The 20,121-nt window shown below is 43.1% G+C and overlaps 2 protein-coding genes across 7 annotated transcripts in view; both read right to left on the reverse strand.

Annotated features, from left to right (window-relative positions):
* Window positions 1-4,719: 4,719 nt before the first annotated feature.
* LOC103181885 (classical arabinogalactan protein 9-like) lies at window positions 4,720-5,602 on the reverse strand. The gene is made up of 2 exons (XM_007898659.1): window positions 5,553-5,602; window positions 4,720-5,194 (listed from the first exon to the last, which is right to left on the reverse strand). Exons 1-2 carry the CDS (start codon window positions 5,600-5,602, stop codon window positions 4,720-4,722), a joined length of 525 nt encoding a protein of 174 aa, XP_007896850.1.
* Window positions 5,603-17,298: 11,696 nt separating this feature from the next.
* LOC103181828 (protein kinase C and casein kinase substrate in neurons protein 2) overlaps window positions 17,299-20,121 on the reverse strand; it is a 103,123-nt gene continuing 100,300 nt past the window's right edge. For all 6 annotated transcript variants that reach the window (XM_042335811.1, XM_042335812.1, XM_042335815.1 and 3 more), the window contains one exon: window positions 17,299-18,714. In XM_042335811.1, the coding sequence (XP_042191745.1) occupies window positions 18,602-18,714 (113 nt within the window). In that variant the 3' untranslated portion in view covers window positions 17,299-18,601. The remainder of the gene's footprint in view (window positions 18,715-20,121) is intronic.

Raw genomic sequence — 20,121 nt, forward strand, 5'->3', positions numbered from 1 at the left:
CCTAGCCTGAGGTATGTGGGAGAGGTGAGAACATTCAGAGAGATTTGGATCAATGCTATGTCCACCATTTTAATGCGCATTAGAGTCAAGACAAGTATTAGAGGAAACCCTATTGGTCTAGGAAAGCTACTTACAAACACCAGCCAAACCATGGCAAAGACATTAATCTAAGCCTATTTTTTCAAAACTTGAATGTATGTTGCATTCATACATTCCTTGTGGTGTTAATGAGAGCGCAAAGAATGTCATTCATAAAAAAATTACCTTTATATTTAAGGTACTAAATAGTACCTGTAGTGGGAATAAGGAACGTCTCCTCAAGGCAGCTGAAGCAATGCATGGAGTCCTGACGCTGGGAGGCTGGAATGAAGAAGTTGAGGAGATACTACAGTTTCTCCTCACTCAAGTGACCAGTTGCCTCCCCCCCATCCCAATCAACACCACAGCCTTCTCCACTTCACAAGGCAATTTGCTCAGCACAACAAGGGCCATGTGTGTTGGTGACAGAATACTTGCCCCATTGTTGGTGCTCAGCATTGACAGCATCAAGTTCAAAGTGAAAATAATAGAATAAAGCCTAGTCACAGTGTTGCTGGAACAGGAACAGTCCCCATCACCTTTTAGCACCAACTGCACAAATACTAAATTAGTACATCTTCTTGCAAAGCAGGGATTTTGTGGCTTTTCCCACCATCCCCAATCAGTCTGTAATGCCAGAGGCCAATAGCACCTTTGAAACAACTCCAGAGATAATTTTATCTTAAAAGAAATAAAACATGAAAACTCTAAGCTACAGTTCTACAATTCCACAGCATTCAGTTCCCATTTAAGCTGCTTTCATCAACAGGCATTAAGTCTGAAAACCCCAGGCTCAGAAGCCTCCCCGGAAGAGAGAACAAAAGAAAGGCAGCAAATGAAAATATTTATCCTTCCAGTTATCTTAATCCGTGGGTTACTTATTCTGAAAGCCAGCAATTATCAATGTGTATTTCTACATCAACCAAAATGGAGTCCTGTCGCTCAGTGGTTAGAGCACTCGCCTCGCAAGCGAGACCTGGGTTCACTTCCCGGGCAGGGCGAAATGTTAGGCAAGTTTCCTTACTCTCACACACTTATGTTTACCTAGCAGTAAGTAGGAACCCGGTTGTTAGTCAATTGGAGGATCACTTTTCCAGGGGTAATAATTCCTTCAAAAAAGTATAATAAATTGTTCACTCATCCTATAACTGTTTGTGGGACACTGCTGTCCACAAAATATACAGTCAATTCACTTTACAGTCCATCTGTGAAGAGTTTTGAGATGTCTCGAAGATAAGGCACAATATCAAATGCAAGGATTATTATTATTATTTAAAACAAACCAGAGCCTAATTGTGACTCAATCTCCTCATGGCATTGGACACATTTTCAACAAGAACAAGATTACATTTGTATAGCGTAGCGCCTTTCACATCGGGAGGACGTCCCAAGGCGCTGGACAGAGTACAGCATTTCAGACCCGAGCTGGGGTTGGGGGGGTAAGGGAAGGGAGGGGTGGCCGATGGCATTCTTTCAGGGAAGAAGCTCCCTTTTGGGAGGAGGAGGGTCAAACCTTGGGAAAGAGGAATGAGTTGTTCAGTGAGATGCAAATCTAATTGATGCAAACTATTAGCAGGATGACACAAGCATTTAGTTCACATTGTATTACAAAATGTTCTATTAATGGCTAAATCGGCCCTGACTGCCATCAGGCATTGGGCCGTCTCCTACCTTAAGATATAAAATGACCAGGAAATGGACTCCAAATATGGGTGGGTTTGAATTCCTGTTTTAATAATAATCCTTGCATTTGATATAGCGCCTTATCACGTCTTCGAGACGTCTCAAGTGCTTCACAGAATATACTGTAAAGTGAACTGACTGTATACTTTATGGGAGAAACGCGGCAGCCAATTGGCACAGTAATGTCCCACAACAGTCATGGATTGAGGGACAAAATTATTAATTTTTTTTGAAGAGCTTATTACCTCCAGAAAAGCAATCTATCAATCAACTAACACCCAGGTTCCTACTTACTGCTCGGTAAACAAAGTTGTGTGGAGTAAGGAAACTTGCCTAATATTTCGCCCTTCCCGGGAATCAAACCTAGTCCTCTCGCTTGCGAGCTGAGTGCTCTAACCACTACACTACAGGCTCCACATCGAATTGGAAGCAGTTTGCTGCCTGAAGCCACAGCTGAAATTCATGGCAAACAGGTGTCGGCTGTGACTGTTCCAGGCACAGGGAGAATAAATGAAGAATGAGACAAGAAAACTCTTAAACATCAGACTCATTCATTCTAATGAATCATTAAGTCGCTGATTTCTGTGACATCTTTGCCTGATCAGTGTTTTGTCTGTTTGAATTTAGAAACACACAATTATAGACTTAATTTTCCATGTTCTGTCATAGTATTTTTTGGTCCAAAGTATGCATTGGAGACAGCAGATTTGCACAAAATTTGCAAAGAATGAACATGATTTGCAAATATTTGTACCTTGATATCCAACATTGCCACATCTCCCCTTCTGACCAGGCTTCTTCAGCTGAGGTGGGAAAAGGCTGCCTGTGGGAACACAAGGCTGCTGACCTGTCACCATGCTGTATCATTACATTTCTAATGTTAATAATATTCCTTGCATTTGATATAGCGCTTTTCACATCTTCTAGATGTCTCAAAACGCTTCACAGAATATACTGTAAAGTGAATTGACTGTATATTTTGTGGGCGAAACGCGGCAGCCAATTGCGCACAGCAGTGTCCCACAAACCGTCGTCGATTGAGTGCCCAAATTATTATTACTTTTTCTTGAGGTATTATTATCAGGCATGTGGAGTAAAGAAACTTGCCCAAGGTTTCGCCCTGCCGGGAATCAAACCCAGGTGTCTCGCTTGCGAGGCGATTCTAAAAGAGCGACAAACAAATATCAACATATTTGGCTTTTTCCTGCTCTCTGGAACTCCATCCCTTTATCTCTCTAACCATATTATCGATCTTATATACACGCCCACAAAATATGCAGTCAATTCACTTTACAGGATATTCTGTGAAGCGCTTTGAGACGTCTTGAAGAAGTGAAAAGCTCTAAATCAAATGCAAGGATTATTATTAATATTATTATCATCTTTCCCCTTCCCTCACCTCCAATCCCCAGCTCAAGTGCCCATCCAGCATTATGTGCTTTGAGACTTCCTAATGATACCAGTGCCTTGGGACTTCCTCCTGATATGAAAAGCGCTCTACAAATGTAATTTGTTGTTGTTGTTAATGTGAAAGGTGCTATATAATTGTAAAATGTATTGTAAATCAGTAACGCAAGTTTGGTTTCTGGGATGATTCTGGGGATGAGTGGTTTGGGCTACGACCACAGACTGGAGGAACTGAGATTTTTTTCTGCTGGTTGATGAGTCACCTGACAGAGAAAATTATGAGGATTTTTTTTTGACAGTGCCAATAGGAGAAATTATTTTCAGTGGTCAGTGAGTCAGTAACTAGAGGACATCAATTTCACAGAAATCATAGAATTATACAGCACAGAAGGAGGCCATTCGTTGTTGGTGCCAGTTCTTTGAAAAGAGCTATCCAAATCAATCCCACTCCCATGCTCTCTCCCCATAGCCCTGCAAACTTGTCCTCCCCAAATAATTATCTACTTCACTCTTAAATGTTGTTATTGAATCGGCCTCCAATTTAAGAGTTTAACTTAAGAGTTAGTAAACAACAACAACTTGTATTTATATAGCACCCCTCATGCAGGGTATCCTATCAGAGAGCTTCGTAGTGGCGGAGCATGATGCTGAGCTGGAGGGAGGGTGGAGGTAACCTTAAGCACGGTTGAAGAGGAAGATCTGAAGATGGGGACGGAGAGGAAAAGGCGGAGGGATTTAGAGAGAATGTTCCAAAATTTCAGGGTGTGGTGGTTGAAAGCGCAGCTGCCGATGGTGGGAATGGAGGTCACAAGGGACATGGAAGAGGCCAAAGCCAGTCGAGCAGAGGCGACGAGTAGTGGACTGGGGAGGGCTTGAAGGGATTTGAAGATGAGTGTGAGGTTTTTGAAATCAATCAGTTTGTTGATAGGGAGCCAGTGGAGCCTGGCTAGAACTCGTATGATGGGGGTACAGAGTTTAGTGTGATTAAGTATGTGGGTGGAAAAGTTCTGGATTAACTGGATTTTGTGGATAGTGGAGCTGGGGAGACTGCTGAGGAGGGCATTGGAGTAGCCGAGATGCGAGTTGACAAACACATGAACCAGGGTTTCGGCTGCGTTTGGGGTAAAGTATGGTCAGAGTTGGGCAATGTGACATAGGTTGAGGAAAGTGGTCCTGGTCAGGGACTGGATGTGGGGGAGGATGGAGAGTTGTGGGTCGAACCTGACGCCTAGTTCTGCATCGGTTCGGTAAGTCTGAGAGATAGGCCGGGGAGGTTGAAGAGGTCAGAGCCATAGGAGAGAAGATGTTGATGGGAACCAAGGAGCATGGCTTCCATCTTGTCAACATTCAGCTACAGGAAGTTTGCACTCATCCAGGCCCGTGTCTGCCATCAAACTGACAGGACATCAGAGGACCTTGAGTCACAGCTGGAGAAGTAGATTTGGGTGTCATCTGCATACATGTGGAAGGTGACCCCATTTCTGCAGATGATATCAAAAAAAAGGGAGCATGAGGTACTGAAGAGAAGAGGGTCAGGGGGCTGGAAGCGGATCAGGGGGCTGGAAGCGGGTCAGAGGGCTGGAAGCGGGTTAGGGGCCTGGAAGATTGTCCAGGAGCTGGAAGCGGGTCAGGGGGCTGGAAGCCGGTCCGGGTGCTGGAAGCGGGTCCGGGTGCAGGAAGCCGGTCAGGGGGCTGCAAGCGGGTCCATGGGCTGGAAGTGTGTCCGGGGCCTGGAAGCGGGTCCGGGTGCAGGAAGCCGGTCAGGGGGCTGCAAGCGGGTGCATGGGCTGGAAGTGTGTCCGGGGCCTGGAAGCTGGGCCAGGGGCTTGAAGCATGTCCGGAGGCTGCAATCGGGTCCTGGGGCTGGAAGCGGGTCCGTGGGATAGAAGCGGTTCCGAAGCTCGAAGCGCATCCGGGGGCTGCAAGCGTGACCGAAGGATGGAAGCGGATGCTAGGCCTAGAAGCGGGTCCGGGGGCTGCAAGAGGGTCCGGGGGCTGGAAGCCGGTCCGGGGGCTAGAAGCTGGTCTGGGGGTTGGAAATGGGTCCGGGAGCCTGAGTAATGCTGCATGAGATGGTGCAGGGGCTGGAGGAGAAACCGTTTGTGGAGACGGTGGGAAAGGTAAGATTTGAACCAGGCAAGGGCAGGACTATGAAGATTCAGCTGAGAGGAGAGGCCAGCGGAGGAGGGTAGAATTGTTGACAATGTCGAAGGTGGAAGAGAGGTCAAAGAGGACAAGGAGACAGAGGGAGTTCTGGTCACAGGTGAACAAAATGTAATTTGTTACTTTGACCAAGGCTGTTCCTATGCTGTGGGAAGAGAGAAGTAGACAAATACCTTAAAAGAATCAACAACAGGGGTATAAGGAAGGTAAATAGGTCTGACTTGAGGGAGCCGGCAAACACAATGAGCCAAATGGGCTTCTTCTGTGCCATAAATGTCCATGGTTCTGTGACACTTGGTATGCATGAAATACTGAACAAGATATTCAGAAATATAGCCAGCCATTTAGCTGGTACCTCCTCCTTTGACCTCCCCTTTGGTCACTGAGTGACTGACATTGGCTCTGACCACAGAACAGTAAATATAGGTTCTCACAGTTTCCGCCTGTTAAATGTCAGTGTGTGAGATTATATGAATCCAAATTGTTGCTGTTGCTGTCAAGTGTAATGACTGTATACTCACTATATACTCATCAGTTGGAACGTAACCAATTTTCCCACAATAACATCAGACAAGCAACCATGAATTCAAAAGCCCAATTTATCTGCAGGATGTTGGTCAGGACACCAAGAAAACCTCCCTTCTTTTTTTAACTAGTGCAATGAGATCTTCATCATCCACCCGAACAGACAGACGGGACCTTGGTTTAAGGTCTCATCAGAAGCACGGCACCTTGAATCTCCCAGCACCGCAACGGAATGTGAACCTAGAATCAAAGTCCCTATACAGGGTTTGAACCCACCACCTCAGGACCCAGAGTGGAATGTGCTATCTACTATGATGATCCGTGGTCCGTGAGCGTGCTGGCCTCTATCCTGGCATTGGTGTGCTCACGAGAAGCTGGACTTCTCCTCTCATCAAGGAAATCCCCAATAACTGGGAGCAGTTCGAGAGGAGCAAAGTAAAGTCCCCCTGTACATCAATGTCAGCTCAATGTGGTTATGATATGGTGTAAGGAGTTAATGTGTGGAACACTCTTTCTTGTGTGAAAAATGTCCTAGTTGCATGATTAACTCGGTGCTAACAGACGGTGGAGGAGACATAAATAAAGTCACAGGGGCCAGAAGTGCCTAGGTGCAGGTCAATGGGTTGAATAGGCAGGTCATGTGTGAGAAAGGCTAACAGTGTAGTTCAATTTCAACTCTTTGGTGGAGGATTATTTGGAGTCAAGGGAACGGTTCAGATTGTGGAATAGTTCTTATTGGAGGGTCATTAGTAGTTTGAGGTGTTGGGACTGAGTTTTTCTGTGGTTAATGCTGAGACTTTTGAACAGTCAGGTAGCAAATGCTGAAATAGTTTGAGCATGGAGATCTCATGCATGTTTGGTGACTGAAAAGTGGCTGCACTGATGGCTGTTCCGTGTTGAGGAAGTGTGAGGAAATTACATGTCTAAGAGAAAATTTAAATGGCTGGTGATAAAAGCAACATTCGACTGTATTTATAAAAGCTGATAGTGGCAGCAATATTGAATTCTTCAGTTAGTAAGTGTTCTTGATGTTCTACAGACATGAAAGATGTTCTGTAAGTTGTTGTATCCATTGGAGTAGGGTTAGCAGGCCGATGATTTTTCAATTTATTTTAAAACCTTCCCTGGACCTATCCCTCCTCTCCAGCGACTGCCTCTAACCTCCCATTCCTCTCCAAGGTCCTGGAATGAGTCGTCGCGTCCCAGCTCCGCTCCTTTCTTTCTCTCTTTGAACCCCTCCAATCCGGCTTCTGTGCTGCCCATAGCACAGAAACAGCCCTGGTCAAAGTCACTAATGACATTCTGAATATCTGTGATCAGGGCTCCCTCCGCCTCCTTGTCCTCCTCGACCTCTCTGCCACCTTCGACACTGTCGACCGCTCCAACCTCATACACCGCCTCTCCTCTTTACTTAAATCTTCACGGGTCTGCCCTTGCCTGGATCAAATCCTATCTCTCTCACCATCGCCACTTTGTTGCCTCTAAGTTTCCCCTCTAGCCCCCACACTGTCACATCTAGCGTCCCCCAGGGCTCTGTCCTTGGCCCTCTCCTCTTTAATATCTACATGCTCCCCCTTGGTGACATCAACTGCAGACATGGGTCAACTTCCATATGTATGTGGATGACACCAACTCTTAACTTTCTGCCCCCACCCTCAACTCCAGGACCACTGCTGTCCTGACAGACTGCCTGACAGACATCAAGTCCTGGATGAGGGCAAATTTCCTACAGTTGAATGTGAACAAGACTGAGGCCCTCCTGATTGGCTCGCGCCAGCGCCTCAGCACCTCAGGCTCTGGCAGCATCAACCCCCATGGTTGCACACTACAACTCACCAAACCAGTCAGCGACCCCGGTGTCTTGTTCGACCCTCAACTGTCTTTTCTCCCCCACATCCAAGCCATGACCCGCTCTGCCTTCCCTCACCTCTGTAACATTGCCCGACTCCGCCACTACCTCACCCCTCAGGCCTCTGAATCTCTTGTTCATGCCTTCATCACCTCCAGGCTCGACTATACAAATCCCCTGCTTGTCAGCCTTCCCAACTCCTCCCTCCACAGGCTGCAGATAATCCAGAACTCTGCAGCCCGTGTCCTCTCACCAAACTCCGTGACCCCATCTCCCCCTTTCTTGTCCGACTCCATTGGCTCCCTATCCTTCAGAGGATCCAGTTCAAGATCCTGGTTCTCACCTACAAAGCCCTCCATGGCCTCCCCACCCCACCTCTGCGACCTCCTAACCCCCTACCAATCCGCCCGCGCTCTCCGCTCAGCTGCCTCCGGCCTGCTTCATGTCCCCCGACTCACCCACCCCACCATTGAAATGCTGTACACTGTCCAGCGCCTTGGGATGTCCTCCCGATGTGAAAGGCGCTATACAAATGGAATCTTGTTGTTTATTCACAACTTGAGAACCTTGTATTGAAATTTATTCAGCTTTTTTAATGGGTGGGTGGGGGGGGGGGGGGGGGGAGATTAGGAGCATTTTAACACCCCACAAAACTCTAAATTTGATGTTAGTTGGGATTTTTGTTTTGAAAAGAAGATTCCTAAACCCACCTGGCTGTACGGCCAGTTCCACCCACCTTCCATTACTGAGCAGCTGGCTGTGCAGCCAGGTGAGTTGGGATGAAGGAGGCACGGCTACAATTGACTCTCACATGCGAAGCTGACGGTGCTTATTCTGAACCAATTCCAAAATGTGGTGAGGAAATTGGATCCAAGAACAAAACATTCTCCAACAAGAATTGTTGGCTCATATTCTGAAGTGGACCTCGGAACAAGAGAAATTATCCAAATCCAGGGTTGCTGAAGCCAATCGTTGTGCTCTGCCTATAATCTACAGACTCAGCACAAACCTGGAAATCTCAAGGTCTGGATGGTTTATACAATTTGTAACAACTCAGGTTTGTCACCCCCTGACCAGGTAGGTCACTTCTGATCAACTAAAACCACAAATCTTTGTAAATCGTGAAACTCCAAACCTGCCTGCTGTTGTTCCTCAGAGGAAATCACTTAGTGTCATCTATGGAGATGTCACCTGGTTCTGGGACTTTGATGAGAAAAGGAGGTGGCTAACTTTAGGCAGACTGTATCCCAGTGATGACAATCCCAACAACTCGTTGGTTTCTGAGATGTTCAAGCCTCTGGGACTCCGATCGGTAAAAACAATGTGAAGAAAGCTGAGCGGATCTCATCTTAGATAAATACAAATTGTTGTTTTATAAAGTGTCTGTCTCAGTCAGAATGTTTCAGTTTGCAAACTGACTGTCTGACCCGTTGAAGCTTGAGGACACAAGTGCGAGAGAACTCGGACTTGAGAAACGTGGAGCAGCAGCTCATGAAGTGACTTTTCATTATGTCTGACAACCTTCAAATATCTTAGGATGTGTCAGATTGAGTGCTTCCTCTTGCTTGTGATTGTATGAGGGTGTTGAGGTTTGCTGGAAATGGGAGGTCCTGACACACTTTCTCTCATTGGTGCTGGTGAAAGGGCCAAAGTGCAGGGAAACCAACTGAAGATGATTTGAGCATTTGGGCACATGACCCGTCATGAACTCACTGGTATTAATTTTATACTTTTTTTTATTGTTCAAAGGGGTTCATATTTATGTACTTCACATTTGAATCTGTTGAACAGCCACTAGACTGCAATACGCCGCCAGTTAACGTGAAACTAATTGTCCACATTCCCCTTTTCTGCATGTCTGAAGTGGGCGCAGGCCTGTGAGATACTGTTGTGTGCAACTCACATGCAAGAGGATCTGGGTTCAATTCCTGACCACGATTCTTGAACAGAGCGAAATGTTGCGCAACTTTGCTTACTCTACATGCCTGTTTACCTACTAGTAAGTAGGACCCTGGTTGTTAGTTGATTGGCGGATCGCTTTTCCAGGGGTTATAGTTCCTTTTTAAAAGAAAATGTGGTCACTCAATCCATAACTGTTTGTGGAACACCGCTGTGTGCAATTGGCTGCCCCGTTTCACCCACATTACAGTATATTCTGTGAAGCGCCTTAAGACGTCTCAAAGACGTGATCTCAAATGCAAGGATTATTATTATCCACACTCCCTTCTTTTCATCTATTCCCAATTAATACCGTCTCCATCCCTATCTTATCTGTCAATCAGACTACTTGTCAAATGCCTCCATGCCAGGCTCCCAGCGGCTCCTCACCCACAGATCCCTTGCAATCTTCTGCACCCTTTCCATGGGTAAAGTTAACTTTGCAAGGATGATTTATTCACAATTCAGTCTTGTTTCTTTAAATTCTACTGATCCATGAATGAAATGTTTTAGGCCTAATGCCTTTGTTCACTGAATTTATTTTTTGATCACTTGAGTGCAGAGCGGGTGAGCAGGGGAATCTGAGATTTAACTTGTACAGAAACAGATGTCCAGCGCTTGATCTCATTTCCAAAGTGGAAGGCATAGAGAGGTGGTAAATGGAAGCTTTGGGAGATTTTTTTTTGTATTAAAATATCTCTTTAAAGCAGGATTGTCTATAGAAACTCATCTTGTTCAGGTTACTGGGTGAAAATGTTCTGAATTTGTTAAAGCAGGTGAAGATTTTACATGTTAGCGAAATTCATCAATAGCTGGGGTTTTACTTTTCAGTCTAAAAAGCCGTAATTCTAAATGAAGTGGACAACAGCTGCGTTGTCATTGAATTGACCTTTTCACATCCTTGTTACAGCTTTTTAACTGTAGCAACAATTTATGGTCTCCCATTGCACAAGGCGAGTACTCAAGTTTCCTTTTCAGCTTCAGGCATCATTCTGTGGACTTGGACCACTTGAGTGCAAGCAATCTCAACTGCAAGACATTCTGTGTATAGAGAATGAAAATAAAATTCAGATTTTCAATTCTAAAGTTTAAATAAAACTGAGAACAGGCTTCATGGCCAGTATTTTTGTGTGAGCCAAATGAATCAATTCTTAACTGGTTTTACTTGAAAAAATGAATATACTACATAAGCACCTCATACCATTATTGAAAATACCCATGAGTGCAACACAGCGTTTGAATAGTTACATAGTCTTACACTGCAGGCACACCAACATTTTGGTAATTCCATTTTTTTATTTATTGGAGTCCAGTAAAGTATTGGTTAGAACACTCGCCTTGCAAGCAAGAGGACCTGTGTTTGATTCCCAGGCGGGGCAAAACGTTGGGCAAGTTTTCTCACGCCTCTGTTCACTTAGCAGTAAGTAGTCGATTGGCGGATCACTTTTCCGGGGAAAATAATACCTTTAAAAAATAATAAGTTGGTCACTCAATCCACGAATATTTGTGGACACACCTCCCACGTTTTGCCCACAAAATATACAGTCAATTCACTTTACTGTGAAGTGCTTTGGGACATCTCAAAGACATTGTAAGGTGCTAGATCAAATGCAACATTATTATTATTTAAAAGATGAGTGCAAATTTTTTTTCTACTCAGTCTTAAACTTCTGAAATATTCCAACAAACAGCAGGGTTTCTGCTGTCTCAAGCTGACTTTGTGTCCTCCCACAGACAAGCACTGCTGTAGGGATGAAAGAAACACAATGCTACCTCAAGAGAACTTTATTCAGAAACAAGTCATATTTGAATCAGGTTATCCTCACAGAAATAAATGAAAACATTCTTTCAACTTCAGAATTCTCTTGCTTCATCATCCTCTAGTAGAAAAAGACAGAGGCAACGGTTTCAAAGCTCTCAGACCCTTCCACCTACAAGAAAAAAAATCAATAACTTGCCAACAAACCTCTGGATACAACATATTTTAGATACCTAAAACCACAAGGAAGCAATAATACAAGCAATTTAATCATTCAACTCTTTTTCCTAACTGTGGTTCAATCTTTTGGCTACAGAGGGCCACATTTGAGAAACATTTACAGACCACAATATCTATGCGTTTCCCTTCCAGAAACAAACTATGAGAATCGTAGAAATCCTGTTTAACTGCATTTACTTAATAATTTCACAATACAAATTTTAATTTACAACCCAAAACAGGTCTCCTATTACCAATTTAAAAGTGATTGACAGGTTTTGCTCCTGACCACCATGCTGAAATATGCTCTGGCCTTGTCCCCTGCAATTAACACAAAAAATGACAATAATTTTGCGAAGAAACGTTGGCATGCAATATATTTTAGACAACTAAAACCACAAGGAAGTAACATGACTATCAGACTAAATAAACTTGCTTCTTGCTCTCAATTTTCCTCCTGTCCAGCTTTTCCTCTGCAATAAAACAAACCCCAAGAAACCTCTGGATGTCAGACACCTTACACGTAAAACAAAAAAGTAACATTACAAAAGCTGTCAAAACTATTTCTTTTTCCCTCCTAAGTCAGCGCAGGCATATTTTGCAATTGAACTAACCTAAATCTTAAACAAAAATACTCCCACATCAAAACAGTGAAACTCTTTATTCCCATTTTGTCAGTTTTTCCAACTAAACTCAAAACATCCCTATTCTCATGCCTTCCATTCTACCATCTGGAGATACCTTTCACACCTCTTTATTGGTTGAAGTTGCCTGGGGTCCTTCTTGGACTTCTCGTATTCCAAACCAACTCAGGTTTGTCACCCCTGATCAGGTAGGTTACTTCTGATCAACTAAAACCACAATGTCTCGAAACCCAGCTGTCTGCTAAACTAAGTTCACTCCATGAAAAAAAACATAGCTATGGGCGGTTCCCCTTCTCCTACAGTCTCCTGGGAGTCCAATCTGATAGACATCACTCATCGTCACATCAGGTCACTCTCAGGCAAAAGGACCCTTTGGCTGAGAAGAAAACTATAGATTCCCAATCCAAAGCACAGGGTGCTAAGAACTTTCTTTATTCTCAACTCCAAACCACAGACTGCAACCAAATCAATTTATCCCATTCCCAGTGTCCTTTTTGTACTTCCTGTCTTTATCTCATGGCTCTTTCCTAATTGCCTCTTACTTCTTAAAGGGATATCCTACAAAAATCGTGTTTTTAAAGAAAACAGGAAGGGAATCGAGAGAAACCCAAACAGGACACAGCAGCGGATTCAAAACACCAAAAAAGTATCTCAATATTATAATAGTAAGAGAAACAGGAGTGTGATTTGATCCATTTAACCTAATCTGCGCCAAGTCTCTGATAATTACATTTCCTCCCTCTTCCCATACACAGTGCAATAATATCTAATATGAACCAAACATTCTGGACTCTCTTTTCACAACTTTAGCTTCAATGATAAGGTTTGCCTCTTTTGTTTTGGTCAGCTGGGTGTCTGACACATACAGAAACCCAAAGCCATGCTTAACAGCATCCAAGTCAAATAGAGTTCCATGCATCCCGCCTAAACATGTAAATTCCTGAGATATTTGTTGGGATGGAATGTGCATTCTCTCTCTGGAGGGATGCAGCTTGCTTATCTAATTCCAGAAAGTATTAGGAGCAAGTTGGCAAAAACCAAGGCTTCGGGACCCTTCTTATCCCTCTGCAAATCAATCAAGGTGGATTCCAGGCACTGGACATCCGAACGTGGATTCACGAACTTGCACTCCAGGTAATGCCTTCCAGCAGCTGTCATCCAAGCCTCAGCATTTTCTCATCAGCTATCTGGCAGGTATCTGCTTTCAGTGTGATGCGAAGACCTTTACAGGACAACTTGTGACAGGCTGGCTACCTTGATGTTCTCGAGGTCCAAGTCCAATGCTGCGTAGCAGGGTTACTCAGCACCAGTTGCTTAATCAGACCCTCATGTCAGAGGCCTTGGCAAATAGACGTGCCCGCTGTGAAGGTGCTCCAGAGTGCTCAGCGACGGATCAGTGCAGGCCGGTGGCCTCTCTCCCTGCAGCCTCTTCCAATGTTTCCCACAAATCCACCTGACTGCTTGACCCTGGACTTTGCAAATGAGCCGGAGGGAGCTTGGATCCATAAAGGACTGTTTGCACACGGGTCTTATCTGCTGCAAGCTTCACCTGCATCGCGACCTCACTTTCTTTGAAAAGAGATGAGCACAACTAGATTACCCCTTGTTCATTTCTCAGTGCAGTCAGAACAGTATCCACGAGTTACCAATATGGATCAACAATTGATCACATAACTGGCCCTTAAAGAAATAGGTGGGCTAATTTATCTTTTCTAAAAGCATTTTCAAATGTTGTCATTCAAATGTTTTAAAACATTTTAAAAGATCGGAAAAGGACCTGTGATACTTCACCTTGAAATGTGTCAATCTGCTTCAGTTCTCGACAAGGAACCACTTTTATTCAGAGGAAGAATCTGGAGAAAAAGCTACTCTGTAAACTTTAAAGCGGTTGGATCCATTTATTTGAAGCAGTTATTTTCGTACCAAAATGACAGAAAAGCGAACAAGCTAAACGTTATTTGTTTCCTTCGCTCGCTCCTTTCCCCTTCTCTCATCTCCACCAGTGAGAGAACATGGCTTATGCCAGTATTGTAGCCAGCAGCTAAAATGAGGAGTATTAGAGCTGGTAAAAATCCTCAGCTGTTTCTTGTTCAATCAAGAGAAGTCTCTACTCCATGGCAGAGCTGTGTGAGTGAAAAAAAGATTGACACATTTGACATATAAGACTGTCCCTTCCCAATGGATTTGATAGCATTCCACAGTCACACTCTGGAGGAAGGTGTTCTTTAGTGACCAAGAAAGAGAAGATACTCGATCTTTTGCGGAAAATGAAAGCCACAAAGATACACAACAATGACATTAAAGTGCAAGGGGCAGTTTCAGACGAGCACCTTTAAATATAAATCTAATACATAAGAAAATATTGATTTCTATGCAGAAGAACTGGAAAATGGAATAAAACGTAGAGAGATATGGAGAAAGAATTGGAAATAGAATTAACAGAAAGGTAGTTTAGCAACTCAGGTAGCTGTGGCACATGCTCAAAGTGTTGAAAATTTCTGTTTCTCCTGAAGGCGGCATCATGCCCTCGCAGTACAAACAACACACACATGCAACCACCTGCTGCCCCATCCAACAGTCATTATTGATAGATGGGTCCTGCGAGGAAATCAGTCGAGCATAACCCTGTCTGTGCTCAGTGACACGTGTACCAGCAGAATTCAGTGGAGAAAAATTTGAATTTGGTATTGGAACCAGCTTTTCCCATTTTTATATTTTTTTCAATTTTTATAATTAGGAGTTGAGGTATAGATCAGCTATGATCTAATAAAATGGTGGAACAGGATCGAGGGGCTGAATATATATATATAATAGTTTTAGAATCCTGAGTACATAACAACAAAATTACATTTGTATAGCACCTTTCACGTCAGGAGGACGTCCCAAGGCGCTATACGGTGAGCGCTGTGCTGAAGGGCTCTGAAACATTAATTATCACACCAGTGTCAAACCTCCGAATTCAGTCACAAGTGGACATAACCTTAAAATTAGTACAAAAGCAGCTTCCGAACAAGATAGGGAAGAATTTCTTCTTAAAGAATCTGGCACAAGCTGCCCCAAAGTCAGAGAATTGTGGATTTAAAATAGAGATTGATAAGTTACTCAGAAAATAAAAACTTAATATAACAGAAAGGCATGAAGGTGGTATCCAGTAAGATTATTGTAAACAGCCCACGGAATGATCTACGGCAGAGGTTTGATGGACAGAAAGCCCTTCTCTCATTGCTAATTTTCTACCATGCAGGACTGTCTTACCAGAGATTTAAACCGAGATGAACGTCCACAGGATGCGATCATTTCTGCGCTGCTGGAGCGAGGGGTGGGATGGGGACGAAGACACGGGTTGTCCACTCAAGAGAAGTCAATTAGGGTTGAATAGTAAAGATGAGTGTTGTCAGTTTATGCTCAATAACATTTTGGAATCAGGGAATATCTATACAGAAAGGCCACCACCAGGCAGATTGGGCGGGTTCAATGATAGGGCTCGAGTGAAATACTTGTTTGTTGGGCTGAATGGTCTTTACCCATCCAAAGGCCGTTTGTCCTCTTCTTCCTCGACTCATCTCTTTCAATCTGCACTCTTACTGTGGTGGGGGGTTACAGAACATGTACAGATTTCCGTGACTCAATCTCCTCATCCAATTCTTCAAAAGGGGAAAGTGCATATTTCATTACAAATAAAAATAATCCTCGCATTCAAAGGCCAAATATGGGCCAAAAAATGTGGTGCAAATGAACTGAGGGATGATACACAGAATGTTTCAGCCAAAAGTCGCTTTTCTCAATTCCCCAACTATATACAAGGAGGTGTTTGTTAATGTGGCGCGATCAATTATGCTTCTCAATTTATGAGGAAGTGCATTTCTCTCTCGGACAAGACACTCAGCAGATTTCTTGGCATTGTCAGCAAGTTATTAGGCTAATTATTGCGATTGACCTAGATCAGTAAACATCCCAATGAAAATAAACATCTTGCACACTACCAGAATATTTTTTTACAATAATAATCCTTACATTCAGTCTATCGTCTTTCATATTAGGAGGACATCCCAAAGCGCTTTGCAGGATATATTGTAAAGTGCAGTGACTGTGTGTTTTGAAACAAACACGAGAGCCATTTTGTGCACAGCCACGTCTCACAAACAGCTATGGGGTGAATGATCGATGTGAAAAAAATTAATTAGGAAACAAATTGCAAATGTAGCATATTGGATCGTCTTTCATATTAGGAGGACATCCCAAAGCGCTTTGCAGGATATACTGTAGAGTGCAGTGACTGTGTGTTTTGAAACAAACACGAGAGCCATTTTGTGCACAGCCACGTCTCACAAACAGCTATGGGGTGAATGATCGATGTGAAAAAAATTAATTAGGAAACAAATTGCAAATGTAGCATATTGGAGACAAGAACTTAAAGGAGTAACTTTTATGAAACATTTGGGGGAACCATTTTAGCAAAACGTATGGCAAATTTTTTTAATGACATCTGTGTTTACACGATATGAATACTCAAGTGAACATTTTTGGGAAAGTGAGAAAGAAGGAATCGAGACTTTTTTAAAACCAAACTTTTGAATATATTTGCGTTTCAAGTTTAGCTTGATTACAATACACTTTAATGCTGAGAAGTTAACCTACTTACCTGACATTGTAAAGTATGTATATGCCCGTTGCACAGCGCGGATTGTCCGGTTTTGCATTTTAACATGTTTACATCACGTTACTACACGCAGAGTTTAATTCTAGTGGTGCACAAGATTGCTTGGAAGGTTTTGCAGAACATGCATTCCCTGGAAAGACTATTGCTCATTTAAAGGTGTCATACAATTCACCCACAATTACAGAGTGATCACAGGCTGCTTTTACCAATATATATATATATATGTATGTATTTATAACGCAATCATTTGAATCACAGAATACTTTTCTGACACATTGATAAAGTAAGGTTAAGTATGCAATATGTAACATTCAGATTCACCTTTTAATTTAACAGTCTTCAGATTGGATACAGCAACAATGTAGTGCACATGCTTGTTTATCAATCATCTTTTATTCGTGTTGAATTTTCATTACGTACAAGGAGTATTTAGTCTCTGCCGTAAAGGGCGCTTACGATCCAATGAACATTAGCATTCCAGTTGGTAATCTAGTGCAGATATTCCAAACCTTTCACGAGCCGGCTCCTCCGGTTACTCGAGAAATCATGGGTCTCGAGTGACAGGAGTTAACAACGAGACACAAATGGTGAACACTCTGATCAACGTCCTCAGTTTTCGGTTGCTCCTCAATTAGTTTTTCTGCCCTCCCCCTCCCCTATATAACCCTTCTGAACATTGTAGCACTTAAGTCAAAAAATACAGAAATATATTTTTGTATCCACAATAAAATCCACGGATCTTAGAATACAGAATAGTCTTGCTTCCACAGCATATTCAATATTTCTACTGCAACAGACAATCTTTGTAGCAGTATTAAACTAGAAACCCTTCCCAGTGTTTTACTGACGTGCTTAGTGCATGCATTTAGGCTCTATATAGTTCAGGAAGCACAATGAAGCTGCACAAGATCTTGAAATAAGGGTAAGTGCCAACGTCTGAACAAACATGCACCATATGGTGGTGGGGGAGGAGGGGGGGTGCGGGAGTGGGGTTAATTGGATGGGGGTAAGAAATGGGAGAAATTAAAGCATGGTATGGAGTTCCCCAGATAACACCTTATTCACATCAAAAGGAATGAGTATTTCTAACAGGGAGCTACTGTGACAAAATAAAACTAAAATGGAATAAAGGCAAAGTCCTATTTTTTTAAAAAAAAACTAGAAATCTGATCATGAGGACAAGATCACTTGAAACCTAAAAAGATGTCACTTAAATAATACACATCCTGGCTGAAATAAGGCATGGATCTTGTCACAAACATTAAAAAAAATTAGCATGTAGAGTGTCACACCAGGTAAATTATTAGATCAATTTTTACAATCCTTTCGTCTACGAGCTGCCTCAGCCATGACTGTGGCAGATAACCGTTACAACCGATGTCACCAGTGTGCCCCGGCCGCTAAGCTTCAGCTGGGATACAAGGCGGACCTTGTCTCAATGCACTTTTTGTTGCCCTGTTTGGATGAAGGCAGCGAGAAAAAAAACCTCAAAGAGTAGACCCCTCTTGTCCTAGCTCGCAAAGCATCACCACAAAGTGAAGATACCGAAAAACCATAATGCCTGACATAACGAATATGTACATTCTCTACACCAATACGTCATTTGCATTTTAAATTGATGTAACTGTACACTGAAATGCCAATTTGCTGCACTTCTTCTTGGGGTGCACCCTACATCACAGGATGATTTCAACGTAATTGGCGGGATACAAGCCCACTTGCCCGCTGTCCAGACGTCCCTTACACCAGCCCTGCTCGTCTTCATCTTCTATCTTCGTCAGTTCGTCCCCTGTCATTGAAAAGACCCAGAATGTTTAGTTGGGATCAGGATAATAATTGTCTTCACATGTGGTAAGTCAAGAGGACGTGCCAAAGCAGTTCACGGGATTTACTGAAAGGGTTTTTATTGTGCATTTTGGGAGTGAAGTAAGTCTTCAGTTGAATGGAAAAACCAAAAAAAAAACACTCTTCAATCTACGGCATACTCACATAAAGGGTCCAATTTGTTAACTAGTCTCCTTGATAAAGAATCAAGAATGCAAAAATAGGGACTTCTGAAATGCGCCGTACCGATTGATCCACAGGAATCTTGGAAAGCACTATTATTTGAACGGAAAGAAATTAATATGTATGGAAATCAAAAAGGACCTGGGGGTCCTGATTGACAATAAATTGAAGCTCTTCCAACAATGCTCTGTGGCAGTGAGTAAAGCAAACCAGATGTTGGGATGTATCAAAAGATCAATAGCAAAGTGGGGTAATCCTGCCACTGTATAAATCATTAGTGAGACCATACCCTTAAGAGTCCTGTGTACAGTTTTGGTCGCCGCAGTACAAAAATAATATTGGAGAAATCGAGAAGATACAGAGGAGGGCAACCAAAATGATTGAGGGAATGGAAGGATTGGACTATGAGGAGGAACTAAGTAAATTGGGCATGTTCACGCTGGAAAAGAGAAGATTGAGAGGCGACATGATTGCTGTCTTTTAAGATTCTAGAGGGGCAAAACAATATAGATCATGACAGTCTGTTTCAACTTGTCCAGAATAGTAAAACCAGAGGACACGGCCTGCGATTGAAGGAGGTAAATTCAGAACAAATCTACACAAACAATATTTCAGTGAGCGAATAGTGAACCTATGGAACAGGCTCACTAGGGAGATGTTTGAAGCAGGAAGTGTTGATTCTTTCAAACACAGATTAGCTAGTTTTTTAGGAAGTAACATTATGGGATAAAATACATAGGTAGTTTGGGACATATGTGCATGTGACCGCCAGAAAGGTGGAAAAGGCGAACTAGGTAGTTTTTCGTCTAGAATTTCTTATGTTCTTATGTTATGTGAATCCCTCTAAACATACTGCACTTTAGACCACAATATCTTTATGATTTAAAAAAGCAATCGTCTGAAGGTACATCCATAGCACCCAATAACTTGCTCAGGACACTCATCAGTTCGTTCGTCACCTCCAGACTCACCTTTTCAAAAACCCTCCTGGCTAGGCTCCCGAGCTCCACTGTCCAGCCCACCTCCGCTACCCACCAGCCACAACTCATCTAGACCTCTACTTCCTTTAAACTTACCCACACTAAACTTCGCCTGCTCTACACCCCCGTCTTCGCCAGGCTCCACTGTGTCCGACGCTCACAGCAATAGATCGACTTCAAGATCCACATCCTCACCTAAAAATCTCTTT

This window comes from Callorhinchus milii, unplaced genomic scaffold, assembly GCF_018977255.1.
Source record: "Callorhinchus milii isolate IMCB2004 unplaced genomic scaffold, IMCB_Cmil_1.0 Scaffold5, whole genome shotgun sequence".
Taxonomy (NCBI): Eukaryota; Metazoa; Chordata; class Chondrichthyes; order Chimaeriformes; family Callorhinchidae; genus Callorhinchus; species Callorhinchus milii.

What these genes read in the sequence shown, in the direction of transcription:
- LOC103181885 (XM_007898659.1), bottom strand. Translation starts at nt 5,602, where the DNA reads ATGGCACAGAAGAAGCCCATTTGGCTCATTGTGTTTGCCGGCTCCCTC. An exon ending in GTGTTTGCCGGCTCCCTCAA is followed by an intron (nt 5,195 to 5,552) that starts GTCAGACCTATT and finishes TCCAACCCCCAG; the next exon opens with ACCAGCTTCTAGCCCCCGGA.